Raw genomic sequence first — 25,087 nt, 5'->3', positions numbered from 1 at the left:
TGGTACTGGCACTAAAACAGAAACATAGATCAATGGAAAAAGATAAAAAGCCCAGAGGTAAACCCATGCACCTATGGTCAAGTAATCTATGACCAAGGAGGCAAGGATATACAGTGGAGAAAAGACAGTCTCTTCAGTAAGTGGTGCTGGGAAAACTGGACAGCTACATGTAAAAGAATGAAATTAGAACACTCCCTAACACCATACACAAAAATAAACTCTAAATGGATTCGAGACTTAAATGTAAGCCTGGACACTATAAAACTCTTTGAGGAAAACATAGGAAGAACACTCTTTGACATAAATCACAGCAAGATCTTTTTTGATCCACCTCCTAGAGTAATGGAAATAAAAACAAAAATAAACAAATGGGACCTAATGAAACTTCAAAACTTTTGCACAGCAAAGGAAACCATAAACAAGATGAAAAGACAACCCTCAGAATGGGAGAAAATATTTGCAAACAAATCAATGGACAAAGGATTAATCTCCAAAATATATAAACAGCTCATGCAGCTCAATTTAAAGAAACAAAAAACCCAATCCAAAAATGGGCAGAAGACCTAAATAGACATTTCTGCAAAGAAGACATACAGATGGCCAAGAAGCACATGAAAAGCTTTTCAACATCACTAATTATTAGAGAAATGCAAATCAAAACTACAATGAGGTATCACCTCACACCAGTTAGAATGGGCATCATCAGAAAATCTACAAACAACAAATGCTGGAGAGGGTGTGGAGAAAAGGGAACCCTCTTGCACTGTTGGTGGGAATGTAAATTGATACAGCCACTATGGAGAACAGTATGGAGGTTCTTTAAAAAACTAAAAATAGAATTACCATATGATCCAGCAATCCCGCTACTGGGCATATACCCAGAGAGAACCATAATTCAGAAACAGACATGCACCCCAGTGTTCATTGCAGCACTATTTACAATAGCCAGGTCATGGAAGCAACCTAAATGCCCATCAACAGATGAATGGATAAAAAAGATATGGTACGTATATACAGTGGAATATTACTCAGCCATAAAAAGGAACGAAATTGGGTCATTTGTTGAGACGTGGATGGATCTAGAGACTGTCATACAGAGTGAAGTAAGTCAGAAAGAGAAAAACAAATATCATATATTAATGCATGTATGTGGAACCTAGAAAAATGGTACAGATGAACCAGTTTGCAGGGCAGAAGTTGAGACACAGATGTAGAGAACAAACGTATGGACACCAAGGGGGGAAAACCGCAGTGGGGTGGGGATGGTGGTGTGCTGAATTGGGCGATTGGGATTGACATGTATACAGTGATGTGTATAAAACTGATAACTAATAAGAACCTGCTGTATAAATAAAATAAAATAAAATTCAAAAATTAAAAAAAAAGAAAAGAACTGTCCTACTCCCATCATAACCAATTAAAAAAGAAAGAAAGAAAGAAAAAGGAAGAAATATAGAAGACTTACTTGGACATAAGTGAAATATTCACACAATTAGAAAATCATATTTTTTTTCCTAAGCATCCAAATAACATTTAGTATTTGCCTATAAAGAAATGGATATTAAAGTTCTTGGAGCATACTAAACACATTCATTTATCACCATGTAATTAAACTAATAGTTAATAATAATATAATACCCAATATATATTTGCAAATGTAAAACATACTTCTAAGTAATTCTTTGGTCCAAAAGAAATTATGTTACATCTCGAATGTTACTTTTAACACCTAAAATCTAGGCAACATGGTTTACTTGCATACCCATTATATTAAAAATACTAGGTACAGTTTTATAAAATTGATTTTTAAATTTTAACAAATACAGAAATTATTTTCATTTGACTATTTTTTTGATAAAAACATGCTTTTAAAATGCATCTAAATAGATGTACCAATTTGAGGGTAAAGAGTCAGGTGGGGTTTATACCATTGAGCTTGCAAATGTGGTCATCTGGAGATATAAAGATGTTAGTATGAGATTTCATGCACAGTGCAGTGTAGGTGGCATGTTGTGAAAAAGGATTTCTTTCACATGGGCTTTTGATAGGAAATCCATGATATTTTGCATTGCTGATTGACAAATAGGCTCATGGGATAAGGTTAAGCCAGTGGTACAGCAGCCAAGTCATCATGAAATTGAAGAATCCAGCCCCTTATTCTCATTCAAGTGGAATTCACCTTACATATAAGAAATGTTGCCAGCAAAGCCAAAACTGGTTTTGTTTTGTTTTTTTTTTTAAAGGGGACTTAATCAGTGAAGGCAGTTTACAAGTAGAGGGTTTTTTTTTTGTTTTTTTTTTTTAATTTATTTATTTTTGGCTGTGTTGGGTCTTCGTTTCTGTGCGAGGGCTCTCTCTAGTTGTGGCAAGTGGGGACCACTCTTCATTGCGGTGCGCGGGCCTCCCACTGTCACGGCCTCTCCCGTTGCGGAGCACAGGCTCCAGACGCGCAGGCTCAGTAATCATGGATCACGGGCCCAGCCGCTCCGCGGCACGTGGGATCCTCCCAGACCAGGGCCCGAACCCGTGTCCCCTGCACTGGCAGGCAGACCCCCAACCACTGCGCCACCAGGGAAGCCCCAAAACTGGTTTTTGAAAGGAATTTAAAATCTGCTTTAGCTCTTGGTTAAGTGGTTGTTCAAAATCTCAGAGCTCCACTATACATAGGACGGTACAAATTATGTAGACTTCGATAAATGTTCAAAGAAATTCCAAATCCTTTCCTTGGCCATAGCAAACTTTTTAATGCTCTCATGAAATGTTTGATTCCCTATGACTTGATTGACTTTTTCTAAGTGTAATGTAATGGATAAAATTGTGGTCTCTGAAGTCTTAATAACTAGGTTTGAATCTTGCTCCACTCACTATACAATCTTGGGCAAGTAACTAAACTTCCCTGAGTTTTCTCATCTACAAATAGAGTAACAACAGTATCAATCTCAACACATTTTTGTGAAAATTAACTATGATAATGGCAGTAAAGTACTCAGCAGCATGTCTGATATATATCGAACACTCAACAAATGCTTATTGGTATTGTTTGTTTTGATAAATTCGATCTCAAACCTTGACAGTAATATGAAATACTAATATCATTGTCTTATGAAGCTTCTTCTTGTTCATGATCATAAAACCTTGTCTGCATTAAGAGATTAGATGTATTCCCTTCTGATACAAAAGCAGGACATACATTCAGCACATCTTAAAAGCCACCATCTAATTAAGGAATAATTTAAAGGGGTGTTGTCATATAATTTTATCAATAGATGCAGGAGGGCGTTTTGTAAATTTAGATGGTTATTACCAATCTTTTATAAACTCATGTTAATATAGGAATATAAAGAAACTTTCAAAATATTATTGTAAAAAACATTGTAAAAAAGTAAACATTATGCTACATGGTAAAATACTAAGTCCATTGGCTTTAAGATCCAAACAAGCTAAGGAAGCTTCCTATTTCTACTATTTCTGTTATTCAACAGAGTGTAGAGGTTTTGGTAAGAAAAAAAACAAAAACAAAAAAACTTAAAAAGCTGTAACATTTTATTACAGAGGGAAAGAATTGATGTTTATAAATGGTGTGACTGCATATTTGGAAATTTTAAGAAACTACACTGAAAACCTATTAGAACCAATAAGAAAATGTAATAAGATAGTAGGTTTCGATATATATATATATATATATATATATATATATATATATATATACGCGCACACACACACACACACACACACATATATACATACACAAACAAAAATAGCTTTTTATTACACTATCAATAATTAGTTTAAATATTAAAAAGAAAAGAAATGCACTCATACAGCAACCTAAAGTAAATCTAGGACTAAATTTAACAAGATGTAAACAAATGTATATGAAGAAAATAATAGCATTTTATTAAAATATAAAAAATAAAACATGAGTAAATAGAAAGATATGTATATTCTTTGATGCAAACCTTGCCATTACATAACTGTTAGTTCTTCCCAAATTAATGGTTAATTTAATATTATTCCAATCAGAATAAACTTTATATGGAAGAATAAATATAAAAGAATTCAAAAAATTTTTGAAAAAGTAGAACAAACATTTTTAGTATAAAACCTGATTTAAAACCAATATGGTACTGTCTGGCATAGAAATAGACAAGTATGTAGATCAGTGTAACAGAACATAGAGGACAGAAACATTTGCTATTATTTGAGAAATAAATAAAATAATAAAGATATTTCCATCAGCAGATTATTCAATAAATAGTGTTGAGACTATTGCCAGTACTTTTGGTAGAACATAAAGTTTTCCTTCTCTTACATCAAACTAGTTGACAGTGATTCTAATGATGGAATTGAAGCAAAAGAGGGTGAAGTTATCACCTATATAATTCAAAGACAGATTGGTCATGGGTGGTTTTAAAGATTTTGTTGTTTTCTTCTTTTGGTATTTTCAAGTATAACAAAGATGGAGAGCTCAAAAACACATCCTTTTAAACAACTGGAGGTTGTGAGCTGATCTTTCAAGACATCATTTCTGTTATAACTCAATGTGTTATTCACATTGGGACAGTACCGAACTCAATGTGTTATTCACATTGGGACAGTACCGGCATCCACCAGTCATCCAAGCCAGCAGGCTTCCTGAGAGATTGGGGGAGGGAATGATTGCAAAGGGAAGCTGCATGAGGAAATTTTGAGGGGGGTGGGACTTTTCTGTACCATGGCGGGAATGGTGGATACATGAACTAAGTACCACTGAGTGAATTTGCTACGTGTAAATTTTAAAACTATATTAAAAAGTTAAGTCTGAGAAAATGGTAGGAGTAGAACTGTAAAAAATAAAATAGAATAACACAGTAGAATTAATGATGAATAGAAGTGATTGTCCCCTGCAATAAACAAACAACATTCAAAGTTTACAGAGGTGAGTGGCTTAAGGAAGATGATGTCCTTTGCTGAGAACAGGCCCTGCCAATAGAAATGAACACATTAGTATGTACCAGACCTGTCTAGAAAGACAGAGTGTGGGTATGTCAATTGCCTTCTGTAATTCTCTGTGAAGAAATATAAGCTATTAAGGACTGGAGCAAAACTCTAACAAAATGAACCATAAAATGCAGCATACTAAATCGAGAATAAATGTGTATTTGTCAAAAGTACCAACTGCCTGGCACTACTTGGCAGTGCCATATCCACAGCAGACGGTACACAGCAGCAATCATTTTCCTTAGCAGGAGCCAGAGGAGACCAATCTTGCTGGTGACTAGGAGAAAATGACATAAATAACTATATTTTCATCTCGTTTCAGCAACAAAGTTAAAAAATGTTATTCCATTTTTTTTCTTAAAAATGTTATGGAGAGAGTTATATAAAATTGTGGTAATTTTATATTTAATGAGTCATGCATAATGTATTGAACCTTATAGGAAATATAGACTTTGTTCCTGTATTTTTGAGCACTTTGTGCCAGGAACTATTCTAATTACCGGAGTTATAGAGAATTTATGTAGAGAGATGAGACAAAGAATAATGAAATAATCACATGAAATAGGTAGCACAATGAGTGACCATAAATCCTATGAGGAAAAACATGAGAGGAGATTATTAGGAGAGTAAAAGATTAGAGATTAGGGAAAGATTGCAATTTTAAATATGGTAGCCAGAGAAGTCTGAAATTGGAAATTAAATAACTAAACCTGAAGAAGGTCAGGGAGGGTATCTCTGAGGCAGAGCTTCCCAGGCAGAGGCTACAGCAAGTGCAAATACCCTGAGACCAGAGCATACCTGTCATGTTTGAGGAAAAGTAAGTGTCCACTGTGGATGGCTGGGGTGAGGTGAGCAAGGGGGGAAGTGGTAGGAGATGAGGACAGAGAGCTAAGGGGGCAAAGGGTAGATCACACATGACCTTGTAGGCATTGTAAAGAACCTGGCCTTCCAATGTGATATGGGAAGACTTTAGGGGGTTTTGGGTGATCTTATTTGTATTTTATTTGTTTGCACATATGCTCACACTGTGTCTGTATCCATACAAATTTATTTTAAATACCTTCTATATGCTGGTGGCTTCCACATCTATAAATCTGTCCATGGTCTTTCTCCAAAACCTCTATACCCTCCTAGTTCCCTAGTACCTATACATGTGACTAACAGGCATCTCAAATTGACCATGACCAAAAAATGTGTGTGTTTTTCCTCAGCTCAGTACATCATCCACCAGTTGCTCATAAGCCAAAGGTCTGTGAGTTATCATTGATCCTCCTCTTTACCACGTCAGTTACACAGCTCTGTTGACTCTACCTCTCAAAAGTCCCAAATACGTACGCTGCATCTTCACGGTGGCCACGCAGACAAGTGCAAACATGTTTTTTATGGTCTCCAAAATTTTTTAACTTTTTAAAAAATTGTTTTAAAGTACACATTACGCAAAATTTACCATTTTAACCATTTTTAAGTGTACGGTTCAGTAGCATTAAGTACAGTCACACTGTTTAGTAACCATCACTACTACCCTTCTCCAAAACTCTTTTAATCTTGCAAAACCGAAACTCTATACCTATTAAATGGTAACTCCTTACTCCTCCCTCTTCCTCCTCCCAGCTCCCAGCAGTCATCATTCTACTTTGTCTTTATTAACTTGACTGCTTTAAGTATCTCATATAAATGGAATCATATAATTTTGTCCTATTGTAACTAACTTATTTCACTTTGCATAATGTCCTAAAGGGTCTTGTAGCATGTGTCAGAATTTCCTTCCTTTTGAAAGATGAAAATTATTACATTATATGTATAGAACACAGTTTGTTTATCCATTCATATGTTGATGGACACTTGAGTTGCTTCTACCTTTTGAGTATCTTGAACAATGCTGCTACAAACACAGGTATATAAATATCTGTTTGAATACCTGCTTTCAGTTGTTTCAAGAATATACCCACAAGTGGAATTGCTAGATCATATGGTAATTCTATTTTTAATTTTTTGAGGAACCACCATATTATTTTCCATAACAGCTGCACCATTTTACTTCCCACTGGGTGACTCCCTTTTTATCTTCTTCATTTTCCATCTATGGTCACACACAGTGACCTTCTTTGGTTTCTTCAAGTACTAAGTTCATTCTTGCTCTAGAGGTTTTGCTGTAGTTATTCCTTCTGTCTATAAAGCTTTCCACCCTGAGGTTTACTTGACTGGCTCTAGACTCTTCCAGGGATACCTTCCTTGATGTATCACGTATGTGATTCAGTTATATCCTATATCCTAGCTTACCAAGATCTCGTGATTTCCTTGTTTGTTTATTCTTAATTTTTTTGGTCTTATCTCCCTCAAAACTCTATTCCCAGTACCTAGAACTATGACTGATGCATAGGAGATGCACAGTAATTGTTGAAATGTCACTGAGATTAGTCTGGTAACTTTCCCAGTGTGCTATAAGTGAACATTACTCATTAGTGAAACTCTGTATCATCACTCAGAGAATAATAAATATTCTTTAGAAACAAATTAAACTGAGACAGAATTCACAATTCCATAGTCTAATCAGGAATGGCAGTTAATCTAGTTATCTTGACTCTGGTAGAAATTTGCAGCTTTGTTAATTTGGATATTTCAGGCAAGATATGTTCTTTGTTTTCAAGTTATTTCAATAATTACCTTACTACTTCTCTATGCTTTATATATGCAGTCATTATCCTAGAGGTACTTATAAAATCTTTCATGTACTTCTAAATAGCAAATTTCAGTTTTGGCCTTCAAACAAAGGGTACTTACATCATTTACCTTCCATAGCGAATTTTCTAAATCAATGTTTTATAGTTCATTCCAGTAGTAACCACTTTCATAATCTGTAAGGTGAGCTGTATTAGACAAAACTCATGCAGGTAGCATAAAAGGAAAATTTTTGTTTCTGTCTTTATATTAAGAAGTGAGTAGGTGGGTACAAATGGGCTATTCCAGATTATGAACAATCTCCTAACACAGTTATCTTTATGATGAGGCCATATATTTTTAATGACTTAAGTCTGATACTTGACAGGCACCATTCCTTCTGGCCCAATGATCTTTTTTTTTTTTTAATTTATTTATTTTGTCTGTGTTGGGTTTTCATTGCTGGGCGGGGGCTACTCTTCATTGTGGTGCACAGGCTTCTCTTGTTGCGGAGCACGGGCTCTAGGCACACAGGCTTCAGTAGTTGTGTCATGCAGGCTCAGTAGTTGTGGCTTGTGGGCTCTAGAGTGCAGACTCAGGAGCTGTGGTGCACAGGCTCAGTAGTTGTGGCACATGGGCTTAGTTGCTTCGCAGCATGTGGGATCTTCCCGGACCAGGGCTCGAACCCATGTCTGCTGCATTGGCAGGTGGATTCTTAACCACTGCACCACCAGGGAAGTCCCTGGCCCAATGATCTTTACTGGGTTGTAAGAACCCATTAAATGTTTAGATGGGAGGCAGCATATACTCTTATGTATCAACACCCTTATTTTTTTATCATGTTAAAAAGTATTTTGAGGTTTGGATCTAGGATTGAAACTCCTTTTATGTAGTGAAGAATAAAGATGAGTCTTGTGTACTGACAGCCCCTCTTCTTCAAGAATCAGTTCGTGCACTCATTACCATGGTACCCTTAAAGCTCCGATAGATGTAATTTTATGGTTATTAATTTAACTAACTTGCAGGGGAGATATTCTGTGGAGAATGGAGAAATAGTTATTCTGAAAATTCTTTTTATTCTAAAAGATATTGAATATTGTCATTCAAATCATTAGGCTTTCATATTATTTTGAAAAAGTCATAAATGCAGAAAATCTGAATCACATTTAGTTCCTTTTCTAAAAATAAGATTAGGCAGATTATCTTGTTTCAATAATTATTGCAAAATCTTCAAATATGCCAAACAGAATTCATTGGAGAGCCCATTACATTTCAGGGACACTGGAGAGCCTCCATGGCAATAGGGTTGAAAAGTATTAACCCATCCCTTTCATTTTTTTATTAGTTTTACTTAGGGTTTATAGTAGGAAGTTCTTTACAAACATTGTGTTCTGTTGTTAAGGTTTATATATACATTTTGAGATGATTTTTTTACACCTTTGCATATTATATCTCAGGCATCTTCAGGGCAAACAATAGCTTGTCCCTTTTGTTCACAAATGGGTATCTTCAAGGAAAAAAAAAAGAGCATCTTTAGAAAATGTTGTTGATGTAGCGCCTTTAGAATGTAGCATCTTTTGAAAAGCTGTTAGTATGGTACCTAGTTTAAAAGCTTCAATAAAAAACATGCTTCCATATACCACTTAAGCTAGAAGTGTGCGTGTTGAAGATGGATAAAGTTGGTGGTGAAGATTGCATCATCTTTTGCCATTACATCAAGGAGAAAAATAAAATTTAATATTACCTTTAGTCATCAAACTCTCCTACATAATTTGACATGTATTACCTTCAGAGATTTTCAGTATTAAAGAGATAATGAACACAAATAGTTTGAATACAGTTTAAATCACTAATATTTTTGAGTACTTATCAATTGCCAAGAACTGTGCAAAGCACTGAGTGGACTATTAAAGTTTAGCTGGGTATAGTCTTTCTTAAATTTCTTCCTAGAATACTTCTTTGATTTTCAAAGAATAGGCTACATGTGCCTGTATGAAACCTATCAAAATATATATCATAGTATATTGTAACTGCCTTTTTACTTTTCTATCTTTTCCATTAAACTATAAACAACAAGAGTACAGGTTTTAGGTCTGCCATATTTACTCTCTCCTGTAATGTGATTGCCATGCGGACCTAGCCTTATACCTCAAACCTAGTAGGCACTCTACTAATATTTATTAATAGAATTATGATGTGTCCAGAAAATACCTCATTTCTTTAGGGATAGGATCATAGGGAAGAATGGTGATATAAAAATCAGAAGGCCAATTTATTAATTTTCAACACACAGTCTCTTTAAACAAAATTATATCAGGGTAGCAAGTGCATTTTCTTTCTGGTTGCTGATGCCAGTTGGTGCTACTCGTAATTGGAGTGCTTTGGTGCATTATTTTATTAAATCTTCTCACCACCAAATGAGACCATTACTATCCTTATCCTCATTCTGCACATGAGGAAACTGGGGCTTAGGGAGGATAAATAAGGTTTTAAAGTTACACATCTAGTAAGAATCCAGTAAAAATTTGAATGCTTCTCTTGATTACTTCCAGAGCTCAAGCTTTGTGTCAATCAGTATTTGGAATGCCAGTTTAATTAATCGGTAAACTCAGAGAAGATAAATAATTTGATGAGGACACACAACCAGTAAATGACAGAGCCTGGTATTAAAGCCAGTTTTCACACTCCAAAGTCTGTGTGGCTTTAATCCGGGCCACTCTCTCCTTTCCTTTAATAATAAATATACTTTTCACAGATGCAATAAACCATGGGTCAAGTACCATCCTATTCATGCTGAGCAAATCATGAATTTTTTATCCTGACAATTTCTTAATTTTTTATCCTGACAATTTCTTAAGAAAGGACTGCTACATTCATTTTCTTCTCTAGTTAAATCAGAGTAAATAATCCTTGGGCAAGACAGTTTTTGATATTTCATTTCCCTTTCTATTATTCTTACATCTGTGTTGATTTCACCCCTTATTAATAATACCTGAGAAGAAATATATGAGAAAAAAAGAATCCCAAGGAAAAAAGTCTGTTAGAAGAAAAGATGTATGATGCTACAGTGCTTCTGGAGGGAATTCAGTATCCTCTTGCGTTTAAGAAATCCTGAGAAAGTCAAATCAAACATAGAAATCATATCATAAACTAATACAAGGAGGAACTTGGGCAATAAGTGGTGTGTCATTTGAGGGTCTGTGGAACATGATATTAAGTCTTGTTTAAATGGGATGTTTTACCATGCTCTGTGTTCTATCATGAAACATGGTGTTGTCCTCCTTTTGAATTCTAGAGTCTCAAGTCCCTGACCAACCAAGCTCTCTTCATGTGAGGCCCCAGACCAACTGCATCATCATGAGTTGGACTCCTCCCTTGAACCCAAATATTGTGGTGCGAGGTTACATCATCGGTTATGGCGTTGGGAGCCCTTATGCCGAGACAGTACGTGTGGACAGTAAACAGCGATATTATTCCATTGAGAGGTTAGGTGAGTAGCTGTGATTTTTCTTCTCTTAAGGAAAATAAATGACTTATTTTAAATTATTTTCTTTCTTGGAAAATTGTTCTTTGGAAGTTGATTTCAATTTGTAACATATATTAATTCATAACTCTCTCTTTTTCTATCTTCTATCAATCTACTCACCCACCCTCCTATATACACACATACATTCTCCCTGTCTGGATTTTGAATTGGGGAATTTTATCTAGACAGATACACAGTAGTGGGTGTCCTGGTATGTACCCTGCCTATGTGTCATAAGGATAGAAAAAGTGCATTGGAACATTTTTCTTTTTCCTCTGTCAGTGGAAACTTCTAATCTTAATAATTCTTATGGAAAGAAAGTCAGCAAATATTTTTTTCTCCCTAGAAAGATATTCTGTCAATTTTTCCTTAACCTTGAATTATCTAGTCACATTACCTTTTTTTTTCCCTTAGTATTTATAGATAAAGCTTGGTGGATATCTCATTATGACTGTAGAACAACAAGATTTTAAAAAAGGAATTTTCAACCAAGACAGTAACTTGGAGCAATCAAACTCCTCTCTACATATATTCCTGATCCCTCCCAATCCAACTTCTCTTACAGTATTTAACCTCCTTTTTACTGAATACAGTACTTCTTTGTGATGTTTCTGAATTCATTGAAACTTTGTTTATTCAGAGAGGGTTAACATGTGCAAAGTTTTCATATACATTTTACATTGGATTTTCCATAGTGCAATAAGAGATTATATCATTAGCAGAGGGAAATAAAATGAATATATGTCATATATAGGGTGCCAGTAAGTTAAACAATTGTCATAATGCAAAAAGCAAGTTGATTCTACCTGTTGATTTAACACGATGTTATTTGCAATGAAGTACGGTGACCTTCTCAGTGAAAAGGCAACCTGATTGAATTGCTGCTTATTTGCAGTGTCTCTCAGAAACAGAGCATTTGTGATGAGAAGCCTGATTTGAATTTGAATAGCTAAAATGCAGTAGCAAGAAAAGGTTTTGTCAGTGCAAGAGGAAAATTGCACTGACCCATTCTCTCTATAATTGCTTCAAACACTAATAAGAGAAGCACCTTCTGCAAATCTCCACAATTTTAGTTAGCTTGGCATTTGGAAATAATATTCTCTCAGTCAGTCCCTGAATTTGAATGCAGAGGCAATCACAAAATTCATATTTTATGGCCATCAAACTTACGTCAGGGGACTCTCATTTATCCATTATTCAGTATACTACACCATCTCTGACAGTTCATCTTGATGCCAGGCACCAAAGGAAGAGATTCCCGTGGCAGTACACAGGCTCTCTGGCAATGAGGTTGTGATGCAAACTCAGAATGAAGTCATGAAGGAAAACTGCATTGTTTCACCATGTGCTTTTGATAATGATGCTCTTTATTACAAAGACACTCTACCATGAGTTTCCAAGTCTAGTAAAGTTGAGGCATTTGGGAGATTAGTACTGTGGCAAATCTTTCCAAATGCTTAAAAAAGAAATTTCCCATCGTAAGGTATGTTTTAAAGAGCTGGGAACACTGATAAAGGTAAAATGGGCTAGGACCCTGTCTCAATGATAGATAATCATGAGTATGCACTTTATCTGGAGAGACACTCACCCACTCTCCCACGACATGCACACATGTATATGTACATAGGTATTTAAATTCTACTGAAACTCTTTTAACATAGTACCATGTCTTAACATAAAATATAAAATAGTGTTTTATTATTGTTCCAGTATCCTCATGGTTATGCAAATAAACTGGTATTTTTTCAACATGAATTTCCACTGATTGGCCAAATGTATGTTAAACATATCTTAAGTTCTAATTTTTATAAAGATAAAGGATTCAATCAAGTTCACATTTGAAGTCTACAAAGAAAACATCAATATTTCATTTGTTCTACTGAACATTAAAATAGGCGTATCAGTTTTCATAGTATCTTTTTGAAAAGGTATTTCAAGTACAATTTTAAAGCTATTAATCTAGACGTTTTATATATAATAGACAAAAGGGAATGATATAATTTAAGAACAGTATGACAGTTGTAGAATTAAAAATGAATTAAGGAAAGTTGTAATACTTTTAAGCATAGGGTCAGCCATAACTTCAAGTATCACGATTGTATTTTAGACTATAAAAAGCTACGTGGTTTGTAACTGACCAATAAACCTCTTCTTTTCTTTGGTGAGAGATGAGAAGTTCCAAATAACATTTTGTTTGTCAGGCATAGTAACTCACTATTTAGACACCAGGCAGTGTGACCTGCATCAGGACTAGAAATACACGACCATTTTGAACAGTATCAAGTATTGCCTGATTTAAAACAAAACAAAACAAAGCTTACCTAGTGCAGGCATAGAGTTTCATTAACCAATGTTTGTACTATTAGCTGTTTATAATTAATCTTTTGAAATCTTCCTCCTTTTTATTCAAAAGTCCTAATGCCAAGTTTGATGTATACACATGGTATAGATCCACAATATCTGAATTCTAACAATGTTTAGCAAAATTAATTTGAAATCAGGTCCCGTTTTTAAAAAAAACTTAATACTTACTGTCTACCAATCTATTGATCAATCTATCCATCAATCACTTTATCTTTTTATCTTTGTGGAGGTATTTTTATAGATAACGAACTGCATAAAGTGTACAATTTGTTGAGTTTTGAAAAGAGCTTTATTGAGTTCATTCACAAACAATATACTGTGTATTTTTGAATTTCTTGTTTAATTTCTCTGAGCACTATTTTATAGTTTTCAATGTAGAGGTCTTGAGTTCTTGAATATTTTTGTTAGATTAAGTCCTAAAACATACATATATATATGAATTATTCTTTAAATTTATTTTCCAGCTGTTTGCTGCAAACAAACTGATTTTTTAACGTTAACCTTGGTATCCTAAGACCTGTTAAATTCAACTATTTGTTCCACTAGTATTTTTATAGATGCTCTGAGATTTTCCATTTAAATGAGCATATCATATGAAAATGGGAACAGTTTTATACATATTTTCTGATCTTCCTGCCTTTTATTTCTTTCTCTTTCTTTCTTGCAAAGATGAAGATCTTCAGTAAAATGTTGAATAGAAATAGTGAAAGCAGGCATCTTTACTTTGTTCCTAATCTTAGGGGAAACATAAAATAGGACTGTATGGTCAGACCACTCAAGATGGCTGTTCTCTTGCTCTCTGTCCATCCCCAGCCCCACCAGTGCCTGTTTCACCTAAACCCTAAACCCAAGACTGACCTTCCTATGCACTTGCCCCAGGCCCCAGCTGGTGATTGTTCTTATCAAAGGGGCCGTGAGAGGCGTGCCCCTCTACTGGTTTCCCTGGTAGCTAATGAGCTCACCTGAGGTCAATTCCCCTATAACTGGTAATCTCCCCTTCACTCCCGGGAGCGAAGACTGCCGCCATGTCCTGCCTGCCATCTGCCCGAACATGGGTGTCCGTCACTCCAGGACCTTGCTTCAGAAGTGTAAGCTCCCTTGTTTATTGATATCTCTGTTGCTGACTCTGGGCTCTTTCTTCCGTCTTGACGCTATGCAGATGCAGGGCTTGTAGGCCTGCGGGGTACAGCCCAACAAGGATGTTAGTTAGTTGTAGGTTCTTCATAGATGTCTGTTATCACATTGAGGTAGTTTTCTACTATTCCTAGTTTTATGGGAATGTTATCATGCTTATTTGTTGAATTTTTGTGAAATAATTTTCTATCTCATGAAATGGTCATATATTTTCCCTCCTTTCATTTTTTTTAACATCATTAATTATATTGATTGATTTTTGAAGGGTAAATACACATTCTTATAATGTAGGATTTAATTGGTTAATAGTTATTAAGGATTTTTTTGCCTATATTCATAGGTACATTTGTCGATGAATTTCTATTCATTTAGTGACTTTTTCCAGTTCTTTTTAAAACTAAGCTTATACCAGCCTCATAAAATTATGTGAACAATTTGCTTTTTCTATAACTGAAAAAGTTTGTGTAAAATTGATATTTATTATTTCTTGAGTATTTGATAGAATTCACTAACAAAACCATCCGTATCTGAGATTTCTGTTCAGGAAGGCTTTTGAAATGAATTAAATTTCTTTAACATATACAGGTATTTTCATATTTTTTATTTTTTCTTGTATTGATTTTGGCAAGTTAATTTTTTCATGAAATCTGTCTATTTTATTTTGTCACATTTGTTGGCATAGAGTTGTTCATTCATGATATTCTCTTACTGTTTGTGGTTATCTGTGGTGATAACTGCTTTTACATTTCTGATATTAATGATTTATGTTCTCTTTCTTTTTTGTAGTCAGTCTAGGTAGGGGTTTACCAATTTTGTTGATCTTGTCAAAGAAAGAGCTTTTAACATTAATAATTGTTTCTACTATCTATCTTTTTTCTTTCATATTTGCTCTTGACTAATTTCTTTCTTATACTTATTTAAGTCATAATTTGCACTTCTATTTGTAATTTCTTAAGGTAGAACCTCATAATGTAGGCATTTTAAGCTATCGGTGTTTCCCTAAGCACCACTTTCCTTGCATTCCACAAATTTTTATATGTTGCATATTCATTATCATTTAGTTTAAAATATTTTCTAATTTTTCCTTGATTTCTTTTTGCCCTATGACTTATTGTGTTGCTTAATTTTACAATTTTGGGTTTGCCTAGTTATCTTATTATTATTGATTTTTAATTTTTTTATCATGATAGAAAATATACTCTGATATCACTATTTTTTACATTTATTTTTAACTATTTTTTATTTTATTAAATTGAAGTATAAGCAATTTAAAATGTGTTAGTTTCAGGTGTAGAACAAAGTGATTCAGTTATCCATATATATATATAGAGAGAGAGAGATAGATAGATAGATTCTTTTTCAAATTCTTTTCCATTATAGGTTATTACTAGATATTGAATATCCCTGTGCTATGCAGTAGGTCCTTGTTGTTTATTTACTTTATATACAGTAATGTGTATATGTTAATCCCAAACTCCTAATTTATCTCCCTCCGCCCTGCTATTTCCTTTGGTAACTGTAAATTTGTTTTCTATGTCTGTGTGTCTATTTCTGTTTTGTAAATAAGTTCATTTATATCATTTTTTAGATTTCTCATATAAGTGTTATGATATTTGTCTTTGTCTAACTTACTTCAGTTATATGTTAATCACTAGTTCCATCCATGTTGCTGCAAATGGCATTATTTCATTCTTGTTTATGCCTGAGTAATATTCCATTGTGTATATATACCACCTCTTCTTTATCCATTCATCTGTCAATGGGCACTTAGGTTGCTTCCATGTCTCGGCTATTGTAAATAGAGCTGCTATGAACATTGCGGTGCATGTGTCTTTCCAAATTAGAGTTTTTGTCTTTTCTGGATATATGCCCAGGAGTGGGATTGCAGGATCACATGGTAATTCTATTTTTAGTTTTTTTAAGGAACCTCCATACTGTTCTCCATATTGGCTGCACCAATTTACTATTTTTAAATGTTTGAGATTTGTTTTAGGGACCAACGTACTGTTAATTTTGTTGAGTGTGCTATGTGAACTTGAAAATCATGAATATTCTGCAGTTATTAGATATAGAGCTCTGTAAATGTCAGTTAGATCAAAGTCTTTGATAGTGTTTTTCAGATCATCCATGCCTTTACTAAAATTTTTGATCAATAGTTTGTGAATTGCTAAGATTGAGTATCAAAATCACCTTTTATAAACATGGAATCATCTATGTCTCCCTTTAATTCTGTCAAATTTTTTGCTTCATTTATTTTGAGAGTCTATTGTTAAGCCAGTTTAGATTTATAATTGTTATGTCTTCTTGGTAAATCACCTCGTTTAGTGTTATAAATGTCTCTTTTTATTTCTGATAACATTCTTTGTCTTCAAGATGATTTTATCTGTTATTAATATAGCAACTCTAGCCTTCCTTTACTTACAATTCACATGGTATATCTTTTTCAATACATTACATTCAATCTGTGTCTTGTATTTAACGTTTGTCTTTCTCTTGTAGGTAGTATATAGTTGGGTGTTGGTATTTTATGAACTCTGAAAATTTCTGCCTTTTAACTGGAGTTTTTAGAGCATTAAAATTTAATGTAATTATATGAATGGTTGAATTTAGGTCGATCATTTTATTTGTCTTTTCTGTTTGTTCTCTCTCTCTCTCTCTTTTTTTTTTTTATTTGCTTATTTTCTCTTTCATGACTTGTCCAAGTTCTTACTTAATTTTACAGTCTGCTTACTTTTATATCACCCTCAGATATTATGTTGTTTGGGTTTTTAGGTTTTTCTCTCTCTTTTTTTTTGTATTTTGTTTAGAGTTTATAGTTGTTAGCAGTGGGATGGTTGAGCTAAAGGGTGCTCATACCATCATAGCAGAACTGGGAACTTGTAGTTCCTTTTAAAATATTTTTGGACAGGTGCTATGGTGAACACTCTTGATAAAAATAAACTCGGTTTCTAGGAAGTGTATTTATCATCTGAATTATATTTGGCACTACTTCACTTATTTGTGTTAATAAATATAGTCTAAGAATGCTAAAAAGTAAATAAAGATGGAATTGAATATAATTCTGAATATGGGTTCAGATGCATACTTTTGTCTCTGCCATAATGTTTAATCTTAGAAAAGTCATTTGAACTCCAGCCTTCTAGTATTTCAGTGAAAATGCAGAATAAGAGTACCTTTTATTCCCTATTATGTGGTGTAAAGAGTTAACAGACATTGAAAAGAGTTAACACAGGTAGAGAAGTTGGTCTTCATAAGAGATATAAATACTAAATTTTGCATCATGATCATTGCAAAAATATTAAAGTTTTCCCTAATTAAAAGATTTGGTTTTTTTAGGTAAATTCATTGTCTAAATATTATCAAAAATACTTTTTTATAACACTAACTGGAAATATTTTTCTTGGGACTGTTTAGTAATCTTTTTTAATTAAGAAAATGGGTTCTATTTGTGATTAAATTTGTTCATAATCCAGTGATATCAAATGAAGGTTTAAGTTCTATCTCTAACAATGAATTGTTGGTTATATGTGGCACAGTAACCTTTTTATTCTCATACTGTGGGACCCTCTAAACCTCAGTTTTCTCATCTGTATAGTAGTAAAGTATGCTACCTTACAAGCTTTTTATGAGATTCAATTGAGGTAATAAAAGTATAGCCATTTGCAAGTTTTTAAAAGTTAAAAACCTTTATGCACACATAAATAAGGCATTGTTCTTATTATAGTTTTGTGCATCAGTAGTTTAGCAAATATAAATAATGTAGTTCCATAGGCTTTGAATTGTGTGTTTCTATAACCTTGAAAGTTACAGTGTTCTATACCTAAAAGTAGACTATTATATCATATACAATTTTTTAAATAGTTGAAGATTCCAGGATTTTAAACTCAGATAACTCATCAAATGCATGAAATTTTATAAAACATACTCATTTACTAAAATTAATATGAAACAAAAATCTAAATGACACAGTGACATTCAATTCAGTGTGAAAGACAAAAATGTAAACTGGTTTCAGCTATAATAGAATGCTGATTAGAAAATCCTGAGTGGGAGAGTTTGATTCATTCAACATGAGCACTGGTTGCCCAGAGAGTGGTGAGGACAAAAGAGAAAAGGTCATTTTATGAGATCATTACTCTGAATGTATCAGGAAGAATGGATTTGATTTTTTTTTTTGAGGTTAATGTCTTCTAAACCTACAGGCATTCTTTAGCAGTGTTTAAGGCCAGCCTCAGGGTGATTCATTAAAAATACGTACCATTCTATTTGTAACTCTTTTCTCACTTTTTACTCCCTGAAGTCCAAAGCAGATACATTGTCTTATACCCGGTGCGTTTTCTAAGGCTATTTGGAATCTATTACAGTAGATGAATACTATTATGGAACAAGAGAAGGAAAAATCTTCTCAATGGAGTAAAAATTATATATATATATAAAATTATATATATTGTATATAATGTCATCTAGTGTTTACAGACAACTACTCTGCATTTCTTCCAAGAACTTTACAAGTACCAATCTATTCCTTCATCTTCTCCATTATTTTAGTGTCAAGTATCATCCCAATTTTTTAAATGAGGAAAAACAACAAAAGAACTAATGTAAACAGGAAAAGTTTAAGATAATTTTTTTATGAAGTTGAGTTACGTTAGCACACTTGGATAAATATTGTCATAAACAGCAAAAATTGATTGCTTTAGCTTGGAGAAAGGAGGCTGGCATCAGTTTTGAGCCTGATCAGGACTTGCACTAGGAGACATTACTTCAGGGAAGTTCCAGTTCCTATAGGGAAAAACAAGGTATTCTGGCAAAGTTAAATCTCTTCAATTCAACAGCAGAATAATATGATCTAGTGAGATAGGATACAGTCCTAAAATTTCTGATCAAACACAAGTTATAGATTCAGGTATGAGTCCCAGAGTTTAATCATGGAGGTCTGAGAGTTGTTACCTTGTGAGCCAGATTCAGGGCTGACTTGGGGACAAAAGATAGAGAAACAGATGTCTGGATATATTGTATGATTAAGCATTTATACTTGTGGATTAGTATTTCTTCCTTTAGTTAAATCATTTTCTGCCCCATGTAATTTGACGCTCTGTTATCAGGCACACAGTTACTTAGGACTGTTATATCCTTTTGATAAATTAACCACTTTATCACTTATGAGCTATACCTCTTTATCAGTGGTAATATTCTTTGCTCTGAAATATACTTTGTGTCTATTAATATAACAACTCCAGCCTATTTTTTGTTTGTGTGTTAGCAAGATATATATATTTTCCATTACTATTTTACTGTCAAACTATTTGTGTCTTCAAAGTGGGTTTCTTGTAGGCAGCAATATATTGGATTGGCCAAAAAGTTCATTAGGGGTTTTCCATAACATCTTACAGAAAAGTCCAAATGAACTTTTCGGCCAACCCAATAGCTGGGTCTTGTTTTGTTGGTTTGCTTATCCAGTATGACAAGCTCTGACATTTAATTGAGGTGTTTGGGCCATTTACATTTAATGTAAATATTGATATGGTTGGATTTATATCTACTATTTTACTATTTGTGTTTTATTTGTTGCATTTGTTGTCTTATGTCTTTTTTTTCTTGCCATTTTTGGGAATTAAGTATTTTTAATCATTTATCATATATTCTTTATGGACTCATTAGCTTTAGCTATTTTGCTTTTTTAGTGATTGCTTTAGAATTTATAGTATGGATCTTTAACTTATCTCTATTGACCTTATAGAAATATTATACCACTTCACAGTACATTGCTATTACTTTTTCTTTAAACAGTGAGGTATCCCTTAGTGGTTAAAAAAATAAGAAAAAGATGTATTTTATATCTTAATTGTGTTAATCCAGATTTTCAACTGGTATTTTTCTTCCTGAAGCACTTCCATAATATTTCTCATAATGGAGTTATGCTGGTGATTATATTTTTTATTTTTGTACATCTAAAAAAGTTTTCAGTTTGCCTTTGCTTTTGAAATACATTTGCACTGGAAATGGAATTCTAGGTAAACAATGTTTTTCTTTCAGCATTTTTAATGATATTACTTCACTATTTCCTGCATTGCCTTGTTTCCAATAAGACTACTGCAGTCATTCATACCTTTGTACCTCTGTACATGATATGTCTTTTTTATGGCTGCTTTGGAGATTTTTTTTTTTTTTTTGCCACTAATTTTACACAGTTTTAATATTATGTCTTTGTGTAGTTTTATTTATCTTTCTTCTGCTTGGAGTCTGTTGAGATTCTTGCATCAGTGGGTTTATCGGGTTCACTGAATTTGAAAAAAATTTTGGCCACTATTTCTTCAGATAGTTTTTTTTTCTCCCAGTCTCAATTGGTGATTCCAATTACACGTATGTTATGGTGTTTTAGGTTGTATCACGGCTCATTGATTCTTTGTTCATTTTTTTTTCATTCTTTTTACCCTGTATGTTTCATTTTGGATAGTTTCTATAACTATATCCTTAAAGCCACTATGTTTTTTTCCTGAAATGGCTGATCTGATCTTAATCTTATCCCATCCAGTGTATTTTTATTACTCATGGCAGTGTTCATCTCTAGAGGATGGTTTGAGTCTTTTAAATATTCCATATTTCAGTTAATGTGCTCAGTCTTTCCTCTACCTTCTTCAACATAGAGAGTATAGGTATAATAACTCTTTAATCATGTTTTCATCTATTACTTCAGTCTATTTCTATTTATTAATTTTCCTCCTCATTATGGAATGTATTTTCCTACTTTCTGCATGTTTGGTAATTTTTGTGTGCTTTTTGCACATTGCATTTATCTTGTGGGAAGCTGGAGATTTTTATATTTTTAAAAATATTCTTAAGTTTTGTTCTAGGATGCAGTTAAGTTACTTGGAACAACTTTGATTCTTTCGAGGCTTGCTTTTAAACTATTACATGTTACAAGAACACTAGTACCACATAATAGCAAGGGGCCAATTTACCCTACGACTGAGGTGATACCTTCTGAATACTCTACTCAAAATCCTATGAATTACGTGATTGTCCATCTGGCTTGTGGAAATCCAGTTTTTCTTAGCCCTGGGTGAGCACCAAAGATTTTTTTTTTTCTTTTCTACTATTGGGTGGTTCTCTCCCCAGGCTTAGGAAATTTCCTCATACGCATGCACTAAGTACTCAGATGGAGATTTAAGAGAGACCCTCTGTAGATGTCCAGAATTCTCCTTCTGTGCATTTCTCTCTTCTCTGGTACTCTTCCCCACAAACTCCAGTTGCTTTGGTCATCTCAGACTTCCAAATCTATGTCTTCAATGCAGGGAGACCACTGGGCTTCCTTTGAGTTTCCCCTTTCTCTACCGCAGCCTTGAAACTTTCTCCAGGCAGTAAGCTGGGGTAATCAATGGGCTCACTTTGTGTCTCTTCTTGCAGAGAGCACTGACCTGATCTTCCTGATATCCAAAATATGAAAACTGTTGTTCATATATTTTATCTGTTTTTTTTTAAGTTGATCCAGGCAAAAGGGGAAATCTAGTCCCTATTAATTCATCTTGATCAGAATTGGAAGTCCTTTAGTAAACAATTAAACAATTATTTTATTATTTCAGTATGCCAAAATTTTCATGTTTTCAAGAGTACCAAGGATGCCAAACTGCATTGTATCTGTTTCCTTATGTCTTTCACAAGTCTCATTAAAAATGATTCCTAACTGTCATATTGTATCTTTGGAGAATAAATTTAACTTGAGTGCTCTTAGAAATAGGTCTTAGCCTGTGGAGAAATGAATGTTTATGACTCCCAGAGTGCATTCTAAGTTCAGTGAATACAATGTAGATTATAATGTTAACCTCAGCATCACCCCCCCCCCCCGCAATGAAAAATAATCCCTTCATGCATGGAATATAGAAGTTTTGAGTTTGGAACATGCAAACATTTTAAATCAGAAAAATCAATGCACTTTAGCCACCTTTAGAATAGTTGACATACACGAATAAAAAATGAATAAGCACCATGGAGAAAATATTTTATTATTTTGAAATGAAGTACATTATAAGTGTTGGTTAACAAAATTCTGCTTTGTGTTTTTTGAAGCAAAGTGTAAGAAGAATTATGGAGAATGATTTTTTACGTGAAGTTTGAAAAGCCTGGTCACAAAATCCCATTGAAATAAGTCATTTAATGGTAAAGAAAAACAAAGGAAAGGTAGATTTACCCCTCTTTATCCACAACTATCTTATGTACAAAGAAGCAATAGGGAACATAAACTCCAGCTGTGTTTCAGACTGGAGGATCAGAATAGGTCATTGAAAATTTATATATTGTATGCTGTATAAGCCATTCTAGGAGAAAGTCAACTTACCTTGTTATTATTATTTTGTAATTTTGTTATTTACACAGGGAATTCATGTTTATTCTCAAGTTAATATCAGCAATTTTATAATATAATTTTATTTTGACGGTTGTAATGAGTGGGCTCTAAGTCGGAGTTTCTAGAAAATGTGAATGTCTATTGTTTATCTCAGATTTGATTGTATATACCTCTTATCTTTGCTGTGAATTATTTCTCCCTGTCAATACTATTTGCCTAGTATCTATACTCTAAATTTTGTGGATGGAATATGAACTCTAATGAATCCAAAGAACAATGTATCTTCTTGTTTTCTTAGTACTTCATAATCTCTTTGACATTCACTTTAGTAGGTTTCGATGCTTTACTTTACAGATTCATTTAATAGATGAATTCAATATAACATAATGAATTATTATCTGAGTTATAGTTATATTTTCAAGTGTTCTTGTCATTTAGTTAATATTAGTCAAAATACTGAATGGATGACCTTTCTGTAGTACAAGCTAAATTTTTTTAAGAAGTTCTTATGGTAGATGGTGTGTTAAAAGACTAAATCGTTTATCATTTCTTGCCAAAATTACTATGTATAATTATTTATTGGGTGACTGTTAAGCATGAGACACCATGTTGAAAATAGAGGAAGATACTATGAAATATAAGGCACGTTCTCTGGCATATTCTAGGCTCCCAGAATCTTATTTGATAAATATAAAAATATTTCTTGAAAAGAATAAATGAGGTCAAAGGTTTCTACAAGAACAGTAATTGCATTGGTATATTGGAAGGTTACTTAGACATGAGGTTGTTAAAAGAATTTTGGTAGAAATTTTTGTTTGAGAATTTCGATATAAGGATAGATAGGATTCATTCTCCTGGGAGAAGACAAGATACAGTAAGTACAAGACTCAAAGTCAAGGGAGAGCAAGGGAGGTGTAAGATCTAGTAAATAGGGCAATTTAACCATGAATGCAAGTTCTTCTAAGGCAGTAGCAGGAGTAATGAATAGAAATAACTTGAGTGTAAATTTGAAGTGGAATAAAATTGAAACTCAACATTCTTGGATTCACTTATTCCCAAATATTTCTAAGGGTTTATACTGTATATTTAACAGTCATTTTGTTGAGGTACTAAATGAATCTCAGATGCTGAGAACTTGTGTGCAAATCATTTATCTCGTCAACACACCTTAACCACCACCAGGCCTTTCTTTTCATTGTCACATGTCCATTATTATGAGAAAATAATATTCTGTATTCAAAAAAGTCCCGGGAGAACTGAGATACAGGGTTAAAAAGTAGCTGAAACTACATTGTGGTGGTCTTTGAATCCCAGACTTGGCCTTTTTTTTTTTTTTTTTTTTCAAGAAGCGCGTTTTATTTTCCTAAAGCAGCTTCATAATGTGCTAGTGTACATTTATAAAAACAATGATAATAAGACAATTTCAACTAACTGAGTACCTCGTAGGTTCAGGCTCTGCCAACAATTCTGCTTTTTTTTTTTTTTTTTTAATCAGTCATCAATTTTATACACATCAGTGTATACATGTCAATCCCAATCGCCCAATTCAGCACACCACCATCCCCACCCCCAGACTTGGCCTTTTTATTATGCAGTTTAGTCATGGGAGACAGTCACTATTTCACTATATGTGTAACATAATTATTGGTAAGTGTTCTTTTCCTCCCTGTCACATCTTTTCTAAAAACTGAGCCGTGAAAAAGAAAAGCTATTAACCGTTATTATTTAATTAATTCTAGCCAGCACTGGGCAGTTGTTCCCTACACCTTGCTTGTTCTCTTTCAATACTTTGTTCAATATCTAGAATTTCTCAAGGTGAAGCTCCTGATATTCTGATAAAGACAGTCAGAGCCTAACTTCTGATACCCTTAATTACTTTGAAGAATCCTGACTCAATACATATTTGAGTGACTCCTGACCCATCCTGCCATCTAGACTTTGTATCCTGTCTTCCTCCCTGTATCCAAGTGGCTGGTGATGATATAAATCTTGCTCTTTCTTTGGACTGTACCTGGGCATTTAATTGTTCTGAGAGTGGTGGTAAGGGAGAGAGATGTGTGTGGGACAGATAAGATTCAGAT

The 25,087-nt window shown here is 33.7% G+C and overlaps 1 protein-coding gene across 1 annotated transcript in view; it reads left to right on the top strand.

Annotated features, from left to right (window-relative positions):
* DCC (DCC netrin 1 receptor) overlaps positions 1 to 25,087 on the top strand; it is a 1,191,297-nt gene that overhangs the window by 987,888 nt on the left and 178,322 nt on the right. The window contains exon 15 of the mRNA XM_057527412.1: positions 10,934 to 11,128. Within this exon, the coding sequence (XP_057383395.1) occupies positions 10,934 to 11,128 (195 nt within the window). The remainder of the gene's footprint in view (positions 1 to 10,933; positions 11,129 to 25,087) is intronic.

The sequence above is a fragment of the Balaenoptera acutorostrata genome, chromosome 13 (assembly GCF_949987535.1).
Source record: "Balaenoptera acutorostrata chromosome 13, mBalAcu1.1, whole genome shotgun sequence".
Taxonomy (NCBI): Eukaryota; Metazoa; Chordata; class Mammalia; order Artiodactyla; family Balaenopteridae; genus Balaenoptera; species Balaenoptera acutorostrata.
The sequence above is the reverse complement of the archived record's forward strand: the minus strand, read 5'-3'. Positions and strand labels throughout refer to the sequence as shown.